Below are 20533 nucleotides of genomic sequence, written 5' to 3' on the forward strand. Positions count from 1 at the left end.
ATATAGCTGTATCATTAGGTTTTATTTTGGTCCCTATTTTTTGGGAAATCTTCAGTTAAGCTATGCTATTGAAAACGTTAAAAATAACAGGAAAAGAAGAAACAACAAAATAAAATGCCTAGAGAAGAAGATTCATACTACAGAAAAAAAATGGATTAATGTTACTCCAAAATGGCTGTTAAATGTTAAAATAGTTTTAACATTTAGAAGAATGTTAGTGTTTGTAAATATGTAGAAGAGGAAAAATCTACAAATAATTTGCAAAAAAAAAAAAAAGATACAGCATTCTGTTCCTGTCTATAAATTAGATTATACAATTATCTAGATTTAAGATGACATTTTCATTTAATCTAATAGGTGAGGCTCAATGGAAGAAGCAGACCTTAATGCTGCAGAACGATGAAAATTCCTTCATGTAGGTGAAGGTTGTTTTTAAAAAAAAATTCATCTGATACTTCCAGTACTGCAGGTTTTCAAAACTAAAAATGTATCAGTAAAAAGAATGCATAATTGTAGTCACTGGAAGCAAAACCTCTCTTAAATCACTATCATCTTATTGAAACCAATTGTTTGCCTTCAGTAGCCAGTGTTTTTTAGGATTTTATCTCAGTTAAGACGTTCTGATAAAGATGTATAATCCAAGGTCCAATTCCATACACCATTTCCAACAGTCTTAGATTTATTTTTCAGAACCTATGCAAAAGTTGCCATAGAACTGTTGCTTTTAATGTAACAGAACATGAATAAGATTCAGTATATGTGCTGTAATCATGTCAGTTGTATTTCATGTACTTATAAATTTAATTAAAAGATTAAATAAAGTTTGTTTCTGCACATTTCTTTAACATGCACTTTTTGTTAATAGGGCAGGCTTCAAGATGCCTCTCAAAAATCAAGGGGAGCCCTTGACTTGGAAGAAATTGTACATACCTGTTTTAATATTTGTAATCTCTCTGTCAAACCCACAGACACAAATATGTATCCTCCTACATATTTACCCACATTGGTTTCCTTTCTTGAAACTGACTTTTGAACTTTCTGTGATTTACGCTTCTGATCTTAGAGACCAATAATTTGGAAAGGACCCTAACCCAGGAATAAAGCACGTGCAAAAATCTCCAGACTTATATCCATAGCTTCTGTTAGACCTTGGTAACTATCTACATTTTATTTACGATTATAACAAGAAGTAATGACTCACCATTTTATTGAAATGGTACTTGCAGTAGCCACAGTATTTCACATTATCAACTTCCAAGACTTCTTCTTCACACAAAAGTCCAGCCATTTGAGCACTGAAATATGGAAGTGAACTGATGTAAACTGAGGCCAGGGCATCTCAGTCAAACCAGGTTTTGATTTCCCTAACTCACTAATTCAATTTTCCTTTACATAACTTTAAAGAAGTTATGTAAATAAAAGAAATAATTTACTCCACACACCTTCTCATACCTACCCTAATAACAAAGCCATCAGCCCTGAAATGGTTACAGGGCAAGCTATTAAAAAAAATACATAGATCTCCTTACTCCTCTTCGTAATTGCCAACTCATGTCCTGATTTGTAAATGAACATCTGAGACTTGTGGTACTATTCTTTGTGTAACAACTAATAACATCAGAGAGAAGACAGAAACTATTCAAACTGCCATCTTATAGTATATGTTGGTGGAGTATGTTCTAATGTTTTAACAGAAATAAATTAATTAGCAATAAGGAGATGTATTTGATTTGTTAACAGTTAAATATCCTTTTCTATTCTATTGTTGATGCAAAAAAAAAAAAAAAAGAATATGGCAAACAAAAAAAGATTCATTTTTTTAATTACCCAAATTGCCCTTTGTTCTTAAAGTGGAGCTAATCCACTTTTTCAACAACAAAAAAGTAAAAAAAAAACCCTCTAGAAGGGTTATATACATTTCTGTTGGACCCTGTCCTTTATCAAAAGATTATTAATTTATGCCTTTTTTGTCCTGCAGTCTATTTCTTTGTTGAATAAGAAATCTGTCAGTGAAGTTGGGCTAGGAATTGGGCCTCTCTGGATTATATAAAAAAAGCAAGGACAGGATAAGATTTATGGAAGGGAAATGGAAGGCAAGGGTAAAATGCATATTTCCCCTTTCCTTCCATTATTTTCTCCTTCTTGGTCACTTTCCCAAGTCACGTTTAGGCCAACTAGATGAGAAATGTAGTGCAATAGTGAAACAATCAAGCAGCATTAAATATTCTCCTGCTTTATTCTCTCCCTTAGGAATGCCATTCCTACCCTTTTCCCCATCAGAATTCTTTTTTTTTAAAAAAAAATCCCACTAATTAAAATTTGTGTTTCATATTTGGTGTAAAGGCAAAGGATGTGTTATTTAAAAAGAAAGACTGAAAATTAAATATCCAAAATGGTGGCCATCCCAATTTCAGATTTAAAATAAAAAGGAAATTTGTGATTTTCATTGGGTGAATAACAGGATGTTGGGAGAGTAAGATGGATGGGAAATGGGCATAATCTTTTCCTTCGTTAGAAGTATTCTTTTAAAGATGAGAGGAGGAGAAATAAGCCAAAATGAAAACATACATAAAACTTTTAGGTTTCAGGAAGAAGCTACAATCAATCAGAGGAATTCTTCATCCTTACTAGTTAATAATATTTCATTGATTCATAATAGTGATGGAAGAAACTGAAAGGTTGGGGAACAGAAACTGGGGTGGAAGAAAGTGATTTTGAAATTTATACTTATGGACTCACCAGGTAACATGGAAGGCTTGCCGACAACCATGACGATTGCAAGTCATGCAGGCTCCAGAAGCTGCTTTGCTCTCCCTGCCCTGTTCTTCACAGATGTAACAAGTCTGCAACAAGAACAACAGGATTTCATCTGCTTTTCTAATATGCCTCTCAGTGGAGATCCCAAAATGCAATTTTACGAATGACATTGTTTGGCAATATGTAGTAACTTAGGACAGCGTAGAATAGCCTGGTGCCCTTCAAATATAGGGGCTACAGAATTCATAGTCAATCAGGATGATCTCTGAAAAGAGTCTGAGAACAATACCACATAATATGATTATCAGATAGTAAGATATTTATTATGCTGGAACAGTCTACAGAGGCTTTGGTTCTGCATCTCTGGAGATTTTTAAGAGGCAGGATAGCTACTACTCAAGGATGATTTAATTGGTTTTCTTCTCTGCCTGGGGGGTGGGAACCTTGTGGTTCGTTCCAATTCCATAATTCTATAAGCAAGATGCAGGTGTGTGTGTGTGTGTGTGTGTGTGTGTGTGTGTGAGAGAGAGAGAGAGAGAGAGAGAGAAAGAGAGAGAGAGAGAGAGAGAGAGAAAGAAAATAATATTATTCTAAGCATATGGGAATGGAATCTTGATTGATATCTCCACGTGTGCAAAGGGAAGACTTAAAACTTCCACTTCTACTTTTCAAATTTGTTCTTCCTTATATTTTCTTCATGAAAATATAAAAGAGAAAGAAACACATTTTTTTAAAAAAAACTTGCAATACAGTGGGAAGGCATAACATTTTGTTAAGTTACTTGGTCTTGTCTGGGTTTGGAAGCTAAGCAGAGTTGAGCCTATGAAGTGCTAGAATGGTAAACTATTAGAAACTATTAGATTTGTATTTTGGGAGACTGAGAAGTTGGTAAAAACAACCCAGAAGGAAGCATTGAGAAACCAAGTTTGTTCTATGACCGAGAAAATTCATAGATGTTTCCATAATTGATACCTTAAGGGGAAATCTCTATTCATTCTTACTGACACAGGATTGGGCACCCACACTTAAAAAAAGATAGTAATATAAACAAACTACAGGGAAACTGCATGCTCTAGTATTTAATTTAATATGTGAGCTGGCCCCAAGACTTCAAAAAGAGGTAGGTTAGGTAAGTTGTGATAGATCTCTCCTTTACCTTATTGAAGCGGTCATGGGGCACATACTGGAGGACAATAGGCTCCATAGTGAGAACATTCGCGAACTGCACCTCAGGGATATACAGAGCACAGACAACATGGGCCCAGCCTGGATGCCAGAAGGACAAAAATGATATAGAGAAAATAAGGAACATCAGAAAAAGGCATCAATCAAACCGTAATTGGTTTAGGTATTCTGTGGGGGATCAAGTTTTTATGGCCTGATTTTCACTGAGGCAATAAAATTACATTTTCCAGACCACAAGTGGGACCTTTAATGAACCACTGTTCCTCCAAATTGAGCCAATTATCTCTATAGAGGGAACACAAGATTGGGTTAAAGACTTTTAAGTGTTCTCCCACATGCTAATCATTGGTGCACAGGCTATTTGTTTTCTATGTGGCGAAAAAGATGTAGCCCAAATCTAGTTCAATATATATAATCCTATCAAGGGAGATGATCGGGGCTTTGAATTTGACTATTAGCAGTCCACACCTGGAGACTCAACAAACATAAAGCTTACCAGGTTGTAGTATTTTCTCCCCTTTGTGAGAAGTACTGTATTTCTGTTCAAACACGCGTTCACAGCTATAGAATTACATTGTAATTCTATGATGTTGTAAATGCCTGAACTATAGTTCCAGCCCTGAAGAAGCAATTGACTTGATGATATAAAAACCTGAATGCAAGATTGACATCCTCTTTTTTTTGATAATATAAAAGATTTATTGTCACAGTGAAAATGACATCTTTGTTGATTCCTCTCTCAGAGATTCCAAAGCAGCCATAATTTCTTTTTCATGCTTCCAACTTTCATTTGTTCACAGTTCTAAGGGAGCCTCGATTAGTCTAAAAACTTCCTGGAAAAAAGTGGCATTGGGTGAACCAAAAATATACTCATTATTATTTGTAATGGTGCTCAAGTGAGACATAACTCCTTATGTTCTGAGGATGGAGTAAGGAAGTATTGGTATTGTCATTTCATAATAATGGAGTTGGCAAGCATTTGGAATAACTGCTGCAACAAGCATAAAACTTTTGTTACAGGCATTGCATTGACTGCCAATAGGCTTCCAGGTACAAATCCAAATCGCAGGTTTTGACCAAAAATAATTTAATTCTCAGGTACCTGCAAGATAGTCAACTTCAAGACTGCATCTATCTTATGTGTGTCCTATGTGGATATGCTGAGGGCCTTTCCCCTTGGGAAATTTTGGAGAGAGTGAGAAATGTTTTTCAGGAACCGCATTCACCCTTTGGAAGACCTTTGCCTTAGACAGCTGGACGGAAACTTTGCCTATGAGTTTCAGAAATCTAAAAGAAGTGGAACTATTCTGAATGACTGAAATCCAATCATGGTATGTCTCTTAACAATGACCTTAATAATTCTGCTGAATTTGAATTCCCTTTGCTTATTTTTTTGCCTATTTTTACTTATAGTAATCAAATTTATATGACCATCCGTCTCACAGAAAAGTGACCCTTATTACTCTGCTACCATTTTGATTTTGATTTTAACTTCACATGCCACAGCCTTCTTGATTTGTGGCAGAAGGAAAAGTTGTAAAAAGTAGCTCAAAAGCAAATGTTCCTTGTTTAGACTGAGAAATGGTGTCTGGACTGCTCTGCTATCTTCAAAAGTAAGCTCACCTCCACTATCAGTCCGTTTCAGTGCTCCATCTTTATGAGGACACAGCTCGCATCTCTGTACATTAAAAAAAATAAAATCAAAAAGACCCAAGGTTAGCAGTGATACAGAACTTTCAGAGTTCCAGAAAGTTACAATTCTCATTATTCTTGATCAGATAGAAAAACATCCACAGTTCTTCTTCAGTGCAGCTCTTAGTTCCATAAACGTAAGAAAATTGGATGAAAGTATATTTTAAATCACGTTTTAGAGAAACTTTGCTGGAAATTAAATTCAAATAGATTATAAAAATTAGATACCTACTTAGAAATCAAACAGATTTAAAAATAAAGAATATGAATAAGATATTGCTTGAAAAAATATTATTTTCAGCACTGTGACAGGTAGATCTTCAACCAGGAAGATTATGGATAATTTTTTGCTTTTAGCCATACTCTACTCCTTACTTGCATCACAATGTGCCCCTAAATCTATCTAAACTCAAATACATTCTTAATTTGTTAATTCTGCAATATTTTAATTTGACTCAGTTTAACACAAGGGATCAGTATTAATTAAGCAAGGATTAATGTAAGGCAAATAAATTTACTCTTTGAACTGTTGTTCCAGAATTTCTGTTTCCTTATCCTTTGCCTTGATCTTAGCCACAATGGTTGGTTCTCAGATTGTACATATATGGATCATTTGATCCTTACCTCAAAAGGGGAAAAAATTATATAAAAAGTGACAGGTTTAGATGGAGCCTAACCAGCCTGTATAAACATTGAAAGAAAGGCCAAGCAACAAATGGGAGGTAGATTTTGGGGGGAAGCTTTCATTGAATGATTATTGAGGAATTGGATTTAAGAAATTAGGCCTGTTTCTCACAAGGATGTGCATGTCTTGAGAGGCAGCTGAAAAAAAAAAGAGGAACAAGAGTCAGGGTGTATGGTAGGTGGATTCACATCAAGAAATTTGCAACTGAAAAAACCTTTCCAACCTCTCTGCTCCAGATGATTAGGAAAAAATGTAAACATGAAGGGTGAAACACTCTGCCAGCCAGCCAGCCAGTCAGCTCACCCATCCACTCCTTACTTAAACAAGACTATAAAACTCATCCATAAATCTCCTCACTTTTCCCAGGAGTTGCCTTGCAGTCAATCCAGCTCCCAAGGACAGGAGTCAGTTCATTTATAAAGCAAACAGCTTACTTTGTCTAATGGAGCCAATCATTCCCAAATGGGCTTTGGGAAGACAATGAAGAATAAAAGTTCCTACAATTTTTAAAAGCAGTAGCACCCTGTTAGTACCACCTGATACCACTTGATACTTGGAATATTAAATCCAGTTTTGGTCGCCATAATATAAAAAAAATTGTTGAGGCTCTAGAAAGAGAGCAGAGAAGAGCAACAAAGATGATTAGAGAACTGGAGGCTAAAACATACAAAGAGTAGTTTCAGGAATTGGATATGTCTAGTCTAGTAAAAAGAAGAAGTAGGAGTGACATGATAGCAGTGTTCCAAAATTTGAGGGGTTGCCACAAAGAAGAGGTCAACTTATTCTCCGAAGTACCTGAAGGCAAAACAAGAAGTGATGGATGAAAATTAATCAACTAAGGAGAAATTTCCTGACATTTAGAACAATTAATCAGTGGAATGACTTGCCTCAAGAAGTTGTGAGTGGAGTCACTCTGGAGTTTTTTATGAAGAGATCAGACAACCATTTATCTGAAATGGTATAGGGTTTCCTGCTTGAGCATGGGGTTGGACTAGAAGACTTCCAAGGTCTCTTCCAACTCTGTTAATCTCTAATCTTGAATTTATCACATCTGGAAACTATCGATCTCTGACATTTATGATACAGCTATAGACATTCAGAAGTAAGTAACATTTCCCTAAGCATTCATGCTCATATTCTTACTTCACACATTATGTTACTCAGCTTTAGCCGGCAAAACAGATGCTGTGGAGTGATTCTTCAGCAAAACTACATTTGAACTTAATTCAAGATTCTCTGTGGCTAAGAAACAGTTGGTATTGCCTGAGCATGTAGGATACAAATTGATTGTGCTGATTTGGAAAAGGAGGGTGGGTGATGCTTCAATAGGATTTAGCAAAAATGGATCAAAGTTACTCTATAGTCTGCACTGTCTGGGCTGATGCACTCTGCCCTCTTTTCCTGCTCCTTCTCTGAAAAAAAAAAACCCCAAAACATTGTGAAAACAGAGATAAAGAACCATTTCACAGAGTATTTCTAAGTAAAGTTTGTTTTGTGCAGAAAGCAAAAAATGAATTAAGAAAGCAGAAAATGAATATTATATAAAATAATATATTATTTTTTACAAAATAGTGGGAACACACACAAACATACCATAGTGATTTATAATACAGATAATCTTTATTTAGTGACTCCCACATTTAGCAACAGTTTGCAATTACGATGGTGATGAACAAGTAACATTGCAACCAATCCTCACAGGTCTGTAAAGCAGAGGAGAGGTCAGGTAAAATCATGAGCATAATCATAGTTTCACTTATTGACCCTGAGTTGCTGATCCAATTGTGGTCAGTAAACAAGGACTATCTGTGCTTGTTTTATATAGAATCTAATAACCAGAAGTCACTGCTATAACCCTATGGTGTAATGCAGAATTTTTCAACACAAGAATACTAGAATGCTGAATGAACCTGGATGAAATTTCATGAGAGATTAAGGGCAAATAAATAAATAATATCTCTCAAACACAGCTAATTTTCTCTCAGTAAAGTTCTATTCTTAATCAGGGGTTCCAGGATTTATTTTTAATTAATAAGTTTCATTGCTGAAAAAGTTAAAAATAATGCACTAAATTTATTCTGAAATTATGTTTCTCTTATATAACAAACAGTAAAATACCTTTTTTTATTTAGTTAGCTGACTATTTTTATAAATTAATTTTTTTTAAGTTGTTCCCCATGGCTTTGTTTTACATGGGTTTGTTTTGTAATGCCTTTGATAAAGGATTTAATCTAAAGTAATCTGGCTCATAACATATATACACATTTTCATTAGCACTTGGAGTATTTTCTTTTTCTTGAAGCTTGCATTGTGCAAACATTCAGCTTATTTCATGGAATTTTATTTGTGTGCATATCCAGGGGAGGGGACAAAATCCAAACAATGCTAGTTTCCATTTGTAACCTTGTAGAGGTTCACTTTTTTTTTCTTTTTTCCTTCTTTGTACCACATAAGCTCTATTAATTGAGGAAAGATGAAATAACTGCATAATACATGTTATTTCCCTTAGCTTTGAAAGAGCTTATATTTAACACTTGAGCTTGGTAAAAGATAAAAAAGCTGCATTTAAAATCATTTATAAATGGTACACATTTATACCAATTTATATCAATAATTATACCGATTATTATAAACAAACAAATAAACAAAGCCAGAAAGTCCACATTTTGGATATAGAGAACCTGTGGTTTGAAGGAGGAGTAAAAGAGGCCACTTATGTTAACACTGAACAGCTCTCAGATTCCATCCCCATTTGCACTCTGATATGTGTGACCCTGAGCACGCAACTAAAACCCAAGTGTCCTAAAAAGTTCTTAGGGAGAGTGGTAACGACCAGATGACTATAAAGAAATATCCTTCCAATCCCAACCCCCCCTATCATGTCAGAACTAATCCGTCCATTTCCCCCACCATCCTGCCAGAACTGATGAAACTTCTTGGATGAGAAACAAAACGTCTTCTTCTTCTTCCTCCTCAAAGAAAAAAAAAACAGTCCAGTTGCCTTTTGAAAAAGCATCTTTGGGACAACTATGACCTGGATGACTGAGAATCTCCACAGACTAAATTAACTAATAAATCCCCCAATGGGCATTTATAAGTAACAAATTCCTTAAAATTTAAGTCCATGTGAATAATTCAGAAATAGTAAGAGGCATAGTTTTAAATGAGAATCCAAAAACTTGCAATATGAAACCAACTTGGAACAATGTGAGCAACTTAACTGTCTTGCAATAAACATGAATAATATAATACTATCATTTATATTAATCAACTATTGACTTATCATATATCCAGACTTGCCTTAAAGTCTCTTCAGTTCAGCATTCAATTTTGACAACTTCTGCCTTCTAAATGGCTTTTACTATATAAATGCTGACTATACATGGAAAATTTACAAACATGATTTTTTTTTCTTTAACTTTCATTGAGGAGCATAAAAATATGTATGATTCTAGAGGAAATGAAAGTATTTCAACATAATTAATTCTACACTCAGATCAGGACATAACCTGATTGATTTCTATTGCGTTATTTCAAAAAGGCTGATGCCATATCAGAAGCATCAATTTCTGCACAAGAAAGTGTACAGGATTTTTGCCTTTCAAGTTTTGTTGTAGCTTACATGAAGTAGCAGACTGAATGCTTATTGCTTGAGCCAATATTATGAATTATTTTGCCATAGCTTTCTATGTATTCTTCATACTTAAATAGTTTGGTTCCCTAAGAAATATGACAGATGTTTTCATGTCTGACTACCTTTTACTATGCTTTATTATTGGCTTACTTTACTTTAGTTCTGCATATTGCCACAATTCAGTAAGTGGATTTAATAAAGGCTGTTTGATGTTTGATTTCTTTACTGGAGCAGCAAAACTGGTTTTATAGCTGGCACTTAGAACATTACCAGTAGTGGTGTCTCCCTTGTTGCTATCTAATTTCTACTGTTATTTGAGCTCTTGGAAGTATCTCATTGCACCTAGGAGACTGCAATTTGAGCATTCAAGTAGAAAATTTAGTATAAACATTATCTTTTTCCCTCTTAGAATTATTTCTTCATGACTGTAAATATATATTGCCTTTTGTGGTTTCTATTTTTGCCTTTGAGTATAGATAGTTGCATTTTTAATTGGCAAATTTTAAAGTTTGTTTTAATTCTAATTAATCTTAATATTTATTTTCTCTTTATTTTTAGGAGGAATTTCCTTTGACCTCAATCAAACAGGGGAAATGATACCTCTTAAAAGATTACTGTAAATCAGATTCATCATGCAAGGATACTGATATACCGTACATGTTATTCTTAACTGAAATATACCAGATTGATGAGAAATTGACTCATGTTTCCTTTTTACTTGGTAATAAATACAGATTATTTCCTGAGGAGGAAGATAACAATTTATACCAAACATACAAACACGGAGAACTCCTCAACAACCTCCTTTCTTGTACTTGTAATCTCTCCATTGCCTGAAATGGGTCTACTCCAAGGCAGCTTCTCATTTTTATAAAAAACTTCCATTCTGAACATGCTCATCAATTAGGGAAATACTAGCTACAATAAGCAAAAATTCAGATAGCAGGATTTTTCCCTCAGCTGTTTCTCCTGGAGTAGCTGGGGACAAATTCAACTTATGAATCCACATTGCAAGACTTACTCCACTGGGAAAATATTGTAGATATAATACTTAGAGCATTTCATTTCAATCCTTATAAATGTAAGGAACAATTACACTCATCTAGCTAACAATAAAGAAATGTTCCTAAGGTTCAGAGTTAGATCCATTTTGCATGCTGGTCTAGAGCACTGCATTTCTTTCTAATTATGACATATTTACTTCTATTATCTCTCTTAGTTAGGATTACCAGATACTTCATTCCTTTCTCTATTTACTGCTTCTTCAATTATTTAATTTTACCAGGCAGAAATCTAGTGAATCAAAATAATAACACAACAACAAGCCAGAGCATCTAAGCTCCTCTCCTATTGAGCTCACACAAAAAAAAGCAGATGAGCATCGGTTCTTTCTTCACCTCCTCCTTGCTGCATGGCTACCTATATATTTCTTTATATCCTGAAGTTCTTGGCTTAACTACTTCCACCCTCTTACTCTTTTTCATTACAAAACCCACTTCCTCAGTTAGATAGCAGGACCTCATCAATTTTGGATAATCTTGAAAAATCATGAAAATTTGGATTGGTTAGTACTTGAATGGGAGACCATCAGTTTACTAGACTGTAGAATAGAGTGGAAAACTCAGAAATTATTCTGTAGGAAGGCAAGGTCCCATTACATCTGTACTATTATCTCCATGTACTAAATTATGGATATCGAGTTTGATTCAAAGGAGATTTTAGTTAACAAATGCAGCCCTCCCACAAAACAATCTTTGTCATGTCCCAGCTAGATTACTTCACAATGAACCATCTTTCCTTCCTTCTGTTCTCTGGGTCATCCTGGTTTAGGCAGAACTATCTGACCCAGTGCTTCTCACCTATGGCAACTTTAAAATGTCTGATCTATGCCCAATTTAAAAGTACAGAACCAGGAAGATTGAGAGGAGCAGCTTTGAAGTTGCTGCTGCAACTGTGCCAGAAGCAGACACATACAGGTCCTGTGATCAACGTTCTGCCCAAAATTTAATTTTCTCTGTATTTCAATTATAGTAATTCTATATAAATTTGCCTTTAACATACAAATCAGGATATGCCAATGTTATAGAAACTTAAACCCTTTTTGTTTTGTTTTGTGAAGTTCCACATCTTTTTTCCAAATGTGTAATAAGTATAATATATGCAACTGCCCTATCTTTTTTGCTTCTATACAAGGCTAGGTCTAAAAGCTGTCAAAACTCGCATTTTTCATAACTCCAGGAACAGGAAACGCCTCTCTCCTTTCATAGTCTTGCATTCTCTCTGCGCTGAGTGGCCAAGAAGATCATTGTTTGGTGTTGTGGTCAATGAAGGGATTGCATCTAATGTAATTACACCTTCCCCATTTTGAGGCCAGCACAACTTTTGACCATTCTTGTCAATCACACCATGACAATTTCATTCTCTACACAAAATCCATTCATGTTTTAAATCTGGGGAGGAGAGGAATATCATCAGAAGATTTCTGGCTAGGTATGAGATTTGTCCCCAACTCCAAGCATACTTGGAGTAGCCAACAAAAGACTAAAAGGAACCAGATGAGGTTGCTATTTCAGCAGAAACAAGTTGTAGAAGAATAATTTCTTAATTTAGCCAGTAGATGGCAATGGATTTAATTGTATCTTGAGTACTGTATCATCAAGAGTTTCCTGGGCCTTTTGCTCTTGTTTAACAGAGTAAACCAATTCTTGTTTACTTTACCTTAGTGGCTGGGTTTTTTAAACCATCTGTAGGAAATGTTGCCAATGTACCAATATAATATAAGTAAAAGTGAATAATCATGTCCTTTACGACTTTAAAAATCAAATTCATCTGAAAAAAAATCAACATTTCTTTCCTCCACTCCTGCCTGTCATAGCTACAAGACCAGAGGTGGCCTGAAAAACTGGCAGGTCTAGAACTGAAAAGATTCTTTGGCATATGAAAAATTAAATTATTTCCTAAGAAAAAGAAACTGCTTCCCTTTTTAAATAAATCAAATTAGGTATGCACATTTCCATTAGTAAGATGGTGAATATGACAGAAATGTGGATGTAATTAAAATAAAGGGGCTTTTCAGGGGTATAGAACATGGATAGGAGGTAGATATTTCTATGCCCTCTAAGTAGTGTATTTAGAATTTGACTTACATGAGTGCAGGTGAACTATATAATAATACAAACATCAGCTATAAAAATGTTGCAGAAGTTCTATGTTCAGAAGCTACCAATGCTTCAGATGCAGAATTGTAGGCTTCTGTTTTCATGTTCCATTTCTACACCTTTCACATTTAAGTGGTTAACTATTATTCTGAACCATATAATAACTAGCATAGGCTAACCAAGTTTTATTCTGTTCTTCTGACATGTTTCAATGTATACTCACCACCCTGGCGGCTCTTTCTTGTGATTCACATTTTCGACAGAACCACGGTCCGGTGGGAACTTGAACAATTCCATAGCATGCTAAGAGAAGAAACAAGAAAATTAAAGAATGAAATTTGGGTTGCTATATATTTTTCTTGGTATCCTTGGTAGTTTCCTATTTCAGCCATAAATCTAAGATGGAATACAATCCTGTATTATTCAAGCTCTTAGCAATTTGACTGTCAAAACATGGTTCTTCAGTCTGAACGATTTGTGATCCACCAAGCTAAATAGAGACATCTGGCCATGTACAGTATTCACTCAGTAAGTTTCCTGTTTTTGTGGTTTTCTTAATATCACAAAACAAAAGGTCATCAAGGATCTGGTAGATCACAATTCATGCTGGTGGCTGCATGTAGCTTGCAGCATCATTAATGATATAAATCTGTCATATTGCAACCTCCTTTGAAAAAAATCTCATCACTCCTTTTTTTCTGAGTAGCTTTATATTTAAAGTGTTGCTATAGTATCAAGAATCGGAACTTGTTACAACATCCTTACTGTTGTGTCATTAAAAACAAATTTTATTCATCAGCAAGTTACTACCAAGTCTACCCAAATCTGTAAGTTATTACTAAAATTTAGCAAAGCAGCTTAAATATTAAAGATTAGTCTACTAGAAATTTTGGACATCAAATCCTATAACAGTGATGCAAACCTTTTAGAGACCGAGTGCCCAAACTGCAACCCAAAACCCACTTATGCATTGCCGGGTGCCGGGTGGATATGGCCCATTGAGTGGGCATGGTTGCGGTGGTAACAGCAGACTGGGTGGGACTAAAAAGTTAAATCAATCAATTCCAACTTTGCAAGATCTTTTTTTTCCCCGTGAGAAATTGAAATTGACTGATTGATTGAACCTTTTTTTTTTGCACACGGTGGCGGAGGCCTAAAGCAAAAAGATTTTATAAAACCCAGCTGAAGGCCTAGGACTGCGACTACGGTGTGTGTGCCCACAGAGAGGGCTCTGAGTGCCCCTCTGGCACCCATGCCATAGGTTCGCCACCACTGTCCTATAAACTCATGGGTTCTGAAAACTATAATCCAAAATATTTACAAGATGCCAGATTTGTTGAATGAAAAGTATTAAGTCTAGTAATGGGCCTATTGGCCTGCAGGAAATCAGTGAAGACCTGGTTTTCACACAGGTGTGGGTAGCCTGAAAGTTAATGGGACAGGCATGGTATATTTGACCTATGGATATGACATTTATTGGGGATTCAGTATTGTCTTTTTTACTTTGAGTGGTTTTTAATTATTATGTTTTTATTCTTGTTTGCTGCCTAGAGTTCCTTTTGGTACATGGCCAGTCATATAAATTTTTTAAATAAAAATTAATATTATAATCATAACTACATACAACTTCTGGTTATATAGGCAAAATAATAGTTGCTGTAAATGAAAACAGAATAAAGCATCTTCATTATATGTCTTGCCAGTGAACTTCCCAAAAACATTCAGTTGGTTACACTTATATACAGAATCCTGGCAGAGATGATTTTGGGGGTCAAATACACAAGCATTTTCTATGTTTGGAATAGAAAAGAGAGTAGATAGCAGTCTAATAATCCGTATAAATGCAAATGTAACAAATCTGGTAATCTTTTCCTTTCTATAGTTATCAAAAATTTAACATTAGTGCATAGGTTATATGTCTCAAGGAAATTATGCAAGGGATTCCCAGAGAAAGCCAGGCAAACAACTATAGGAAACAGAAAATGAATAAAAGCACTAAAGCTTTGGCAAACAGAAGAGTCCTGCATTCCTCTTTAGCAAGGAGAGGGGAAAAAGATCCCGATCTCATTAAACATGTTATTAATATTCCTTCCTGTTGAAAGAAACAGATGAAAGTGAGGAAAATCATGAACAGAAGAGAGGAAACAGAACAAAAGGTGCTATTCTAAAAAAAATGTATTGATTGATTGATGAAAATATGGTGCTGTTTTTCCCATGCAAAAAGAAAAAAAGAAAAAAAAAGAAACCAAAGCAACTTACAAAATATAAAAGGCATAAAAATAATAATCACTTTAAAATATCCTAGGGAAGATAAAGACATAAAGATCCAAACTACTATATCAATTAATAAACAGAATGAAGCAAGAGAAGTAAAAATGTTTGTTTAAAGAGACATGATTTCACACTGACAGAGAATAAAAATGATTTTTTTCAGGAGTAACTCCTAAACTGCCAGCTTTCCCAAAAAGCACTCTGCCAAAATTTGTGGTAAGCTATGAACATAGAGTTAATTTTCCACTGATTTTCTAGAATACAGAGATCTAACCAAATCAAGGTTAAGACACTGAACAGGCTTAATAAATTTAAATCCCTTTAGAAATCCTTTCAAAGTGCTGAAATCCCAACTGCATTCATTCAGTGAGATCACTCTATCACTACAATGTGTTGGTCTATTATCACACACATAGGAGTTGTTCCAACTAATTGAAAGGTTTCATCTCTAGATATAAATTATTAGAGCAGATGCTCAATCTATAGGATTCTACCACTCAGAAAAAATTTAGTATTTCTACAATCACCTTCTGAAGAAAAAAATTAGTGTATTTCTACAATCAATTTCTGAAGAAAAAGGCACATATTGTACATCAGAGAAGTCTGTAGCTAAAAATGTTATGTGTATTAATTATGTTGGATCCAGATGCAGCTACCATTAAAGGCCCATACAAATCAGTGCAATTTAAGTCAATCTATTTGAATCTTATTATTTTTAACATATTATTTTAATTTGGATCTAATGGTAAGGAAAAACATGCAATCAATAAAATATCAAATATCAACTCTGCAATTTTCAAATTAGAGAAGGGAAATCAAAATAATTTTAATGCTTCCATATCTTCCTCCTGATTACTATTTAAAACTGTGCTTGTCCAAATAATTGAACACTCTATGGGATGTGCAACTCTATAATAGGAAATTTATGTATCTATTATACTTAATATTCTATATATCAGTAGCAGGCAGCTTATTTTAAGAACATCTGATGTAGTTATTTTTTGTTCTAAATAATAATAATCTTCTATCAAAAATTACTTTGTGATCTGTGCCTTTGACAACTGACATACCTTGTACTACATATATTTATTTTATTGTATATAGGAATAGCCTTGATGTACTTAAAATATGGCCTGAATTAAATTAACAAATCTTGATACAAATAAAAGACCTTTCTTATTTACTTATTTTTTTCCCGCCTCTCTGAAGAAAAAATAGTACTGGGATTAAGCTATAATATGTACATTTGCTTGGTTTGCTCTATTGCTAAAAGTGAGTCAGCAGCGTGATGTACGTGCAAACATAGTTAATGCAATTTCAGGTTGCCTTAATGGAACATGAGTTCTCAGAACAGCATAATGACAGCTTCACATTATTCTGCATTGGTCATATATTTTATCTACTAGGTCCAATTTGAGGCCTTAGAAATTATAAAGGAGATAGATGAACTGGGTTAGTCACCTATGTCCTTTATAATTTAAAGGAAGGGTAATCACAATAGTGGATAGTATGCTAAGGAACAAATTTTAAGGTAACTGGTCTTGTTTAATTTGAAGAAGAGATCCAGAAAACTGAAGACAGGAATATCATAACACTCTTCAAATGTCTGATGGGCAGCAAAACTTGTTCTCTACTACCTCTGAAGAGATAAATTCAATGGACTTAACATTGCAAGGAATATGGATTTTAGTTGATGGTACAACAGTTTGATAAAGTAAGCTTAGAATGGTTGATGGATTCTCCCTTGTTAGATGTCTTTGAAAAGTCATATCTTGAGAATATTCTAGTCTGAATTCCCTCCACTAAGTTGGAGTCACAACAAAATCTTTTACTTTTGTTGTGTTACAGAACAAAATCTCTGATTTTAAGTTAATGCAGAGTTTACAACACAGTTTTTCTCAGAATGTAGAATACTGATATCTTTCTAAGCATCATTTCAAAACAGAATCACCGAAGAGAAAAAGCAATGGAATATACTCTCTTCCCAGCTGTCCATTGAGACTTCTGATGTACACTGAAATAATTCCCTTGCAACTAAACGTTCTTGGTTGCTATGAAGGCAATTGGGATATAATTATTCACATACAGTGCCCATTTGAGCTATAAAAGAGCTTTTCAAATGTAGGTTGAACTTCCTTTAGATATATATACAATATTGGACCTCAACTCTTTTGATGTGATTTAAATAACTTTTGTTTCTTTTCTTTTGTCAAAAATGTTCCAAAGCATTCTTCTGAAATACTGACTGAATTAAAAATACATGAATCCCCCACTCCTATTCCCATTCCATGTTTGCAAACCAGAAAGTTAATATTTGGTCAGGCAATATTTGAAGCTTCACTAAGTTCTTTTCAACAGTTTATATGTGTAAGAAATACTATGCTGCTTTCTTATCGAAAGTCTGCAGTGGATCTATTCTATTTCTGTCATATTTATATTTAAGAGATGCCAAACTAGTCCAGAGGCCAGTTGAAAATGCCAGCAATTCTAAAAGATAGCAAAGTTGGTCAATTGCCAGGGTTCTAAATCCAGCCCACTCTTTTAACAGTGCAATCATCTCCACTTTGTATTGAAAAAATATTGAAAAGAGTAAAAATAATAATAAAGTTGGAAGGGACCTTGGAGGTCATCTTGTCCAACCTTGCTCAGGCAGGAAACCCTATACCATTTCAGAGAAATGGCTGTCCAATCTCTTCAAAAAAACATTCACAACTTCTGGAGGCAGGTTGTTCCACTGCTTAAAAATTTTTTGGGAATATCTCATCATTCTCACGTTAAAGGAGGACATTAGGATCTTGATTATGACCACAAAGTCATGGTCCCAAAGTTATAATTAATACAGAAGCATTCACAAAAGATGTGCTTTGTGGGAGCTTACTAGATCAAACTGATCTGAAACACTGCAAGAAATGGTTATACATGGCAGAAATTTAAGGCAATAAAATTGGTACCAGTGAACTTTTTAGATCAGTTTTCAAAGTGGAGCACTTGGCTGTGCCCATTATACTCTAGCCACAACAATTCAACTGACTCAGATTCATAGTTTTGCTCGTTAACATCGAATGCTCTTACTGCAATACCCTACAACAGTGTTTCCCAAACTTGACAATTTTAAGGCATGTGGACTTCAATTCCCAGAATTCCACAGCCAGCGTTGCTGGCTGTGGAATTCTGGGAGTTGAAGTCCTCATGCCTTAAAATTGTCAAGTTTGGGAAACACTGCCCTACAATCTTGCCTTTGTTAGTACAGATGCTTTATTAGAGCATCCAAAGGCAGCTGCTTTATTTATTTTATTCAAGTTTTATTTTTGTTTTGCGTTATATTATGTTTTAATTGTTTGCTGCTCAAGGTTGCTTATGCAAGATGGACAGTCCTAAAGATGGAATGATATAAATATATAATCCAAGAAGGTGGCTGTAATCATGCAAAACCTTGCCCCTTTTTATATGCACAAAGGTAGATTTTGATCATGAGGTCACAGGTACAATCTTCATTTTTTTTAATGTACATTCCTCTCCCCTCTATCACCATGTAGAAGACCCTAGGTGAAGTCAACTGCTAAGATGACACAGAAAACTCTTCTTGTGAATTCTGACAACCTCTTTTCAGTTACATTCTCATATATGGATCATATTTGCTATATGAGTATTGTCTATATGGTCTGGATTCCACCTTTGTTTTTCCTTTTTTCCTTCTATCTAGTGTCTGTATTTCATATTGCAAAAATGTATTTCAATCCCTTCAAAAACTGTATTAATGAGAAATAGAATAAAACCATGTTAAATAAAGAAATGTTTAAAAAAGAAATGTTTAAATAAAGAAATGTTATGAATGCTCTGACTGTAAGGCAACTTCTATCAAAGTTCAAGAGGACCAAGAAATAAATGTATATAGGAACACCTCAACTTACAACCATTTGTTTAGTGACTGTGCAAAGTTACAATGGCTGTGAAAAAAGTGTCCTCGCACTTACAACCAATGCAGCATCCCCATGGTTGCATGAACAAAATTTTGGTGCTTGGCAAAAGGCATATTTACAAAAGTTGCAGGATCCTGGGAGTCATGGCAATCACTATTTGTAATCTCCCTAGCCGACTACTGGCAAGCAAAGTTAATGGGGGAAGCTGATTTTGCTTAATGATGGCTGATTCACTTATCAACTTTGTGGACAAAATGTCCCCAAAGAAGTATAACAGTTTGAATACGTACACATAAGTCCTCGCGTATGGTAGAGGTAGTTAGAGTGTGGGCAGTATATGTATATTTGTGTATGTGAATAAAGAGATGAAACATCAAAATTCAGAGCCATTTAGAGCCATTTTGCTCAGGTAATTACAGGTAAAGATGAACCTCCCATCATGGCTGTGAAGAGAAAAACAGCTGGGAGATATATGAGTCATCTTGGTCAATCCATTTAACTTGCTGTGTTTAAGTGACAAATAATATTTTCTAAAATCATACTCTCTCATATTCTCTCTGAAATCATACTGAAAAAAATATTCCAAGCCTATAGTTATAACTTTTCTATTTTCATATCAATGATTATTGTTCAAGGTCTCTATCCATCATTATTACACATTGCACCATGCTGTATTGTGTTGTAGCCTAGCTTGTCCTTGCAGATTTGCCTTGTGTTAGTTTTAAAAAGGGGATAGCTTTTCAATATATATATATATACTGGAAAAATACAAGGATCATATAATCTATTACCAAATAGCTACAATATGCAAAATGGCATTGGCAAGTCTATGCCTCCAGAAGCAGTGAATGCTCCAACACTGGAGGTTTTTAAGAAGAGACTGGACAGCCATTTGTCCGAAATTGTATAGGGTTTCCTGCCTGAGCAGGAGGTAGGACTAGATGACCTCCAAGGTCTCTTCCAACTTTTATTATTATTATTGTTGTTGTTGTTGTTGTTGTGGTGGTGGTGGTGGTGGTGGTGGTCGTTTAATGTAAGATTTCCAAAACTGGGCTGCAAAAATCTGGATAACCATTAATTGGTAGCAAAGATCTGTTGTTGTTGTTAATTGCGAAGTCGTGTCCAACCCATCGCGACCCCATGGACAACATTCCTCCAGGTCTTCCTGTCCTCTACCATCTTCTGGAGTCCATTTAAATTCACACCTACTGCTTCAGTGACTCCATCCAAC

At 34.9% G+C, this 20533-nt stretch overlaps 1 protein-coding gene across 9 annotated transcripts in view; it reads right to left on the reverse strand.

The window, feature by feature from the left end:
• Positions 1-20533, reverse strand: part of MLLT6 (MLLT6, PHD finger containing) — a 112821-nt gene that overhangs the window by 78309 nt on the left and 13979 nt on the right. For all 9 annotated transcript variants that reach the window (XR_005555491.1, XR_005555492.1, XR_005555493.1 and 6 more), the window contains exons 2-6: positions 13335-13414; positions 5566-5620; positions 3914-4023; positions 2740-2843; positions 1202-1295 (exon numbers count right to left, since the gene is read on the reverse strand). Coding sequence is in view for 6 of the 9 variants with exons in the window: in XM_039333178.1 (XP_039189112.1) it covers positions 1202-1295; positions 2740-2843; positions 3914-4023; positions 5566-5620; positions 13335-13414 (443 nt within the window). In the remaining 3 variants the exon portion in view is untranslated. The remainder of the gene's footprint in view (positions 1-1201; positions 1296-2739; positions 2844-3913; positions 4024-5565; positions 5621-13334; positions 13415-20533) is intronic.

The sequence above is a fragment of the Crotalus tigris genome, unplaced genomic scaffold, assembly GCF_016545835.1.
Source record: "Crotalus tigris isolate CLP2741 ecotype Arizona unplaced genomic scaffold, ASM1654583v1 scf7180000024472.5447098, whole genome shotgun sequence".
Lineage (NCBI taxonomy): Eukaryota > Metazoa > Chordata > Lepidosauria > Squamata > Viperidae > Crotalus > Crotalus tigris.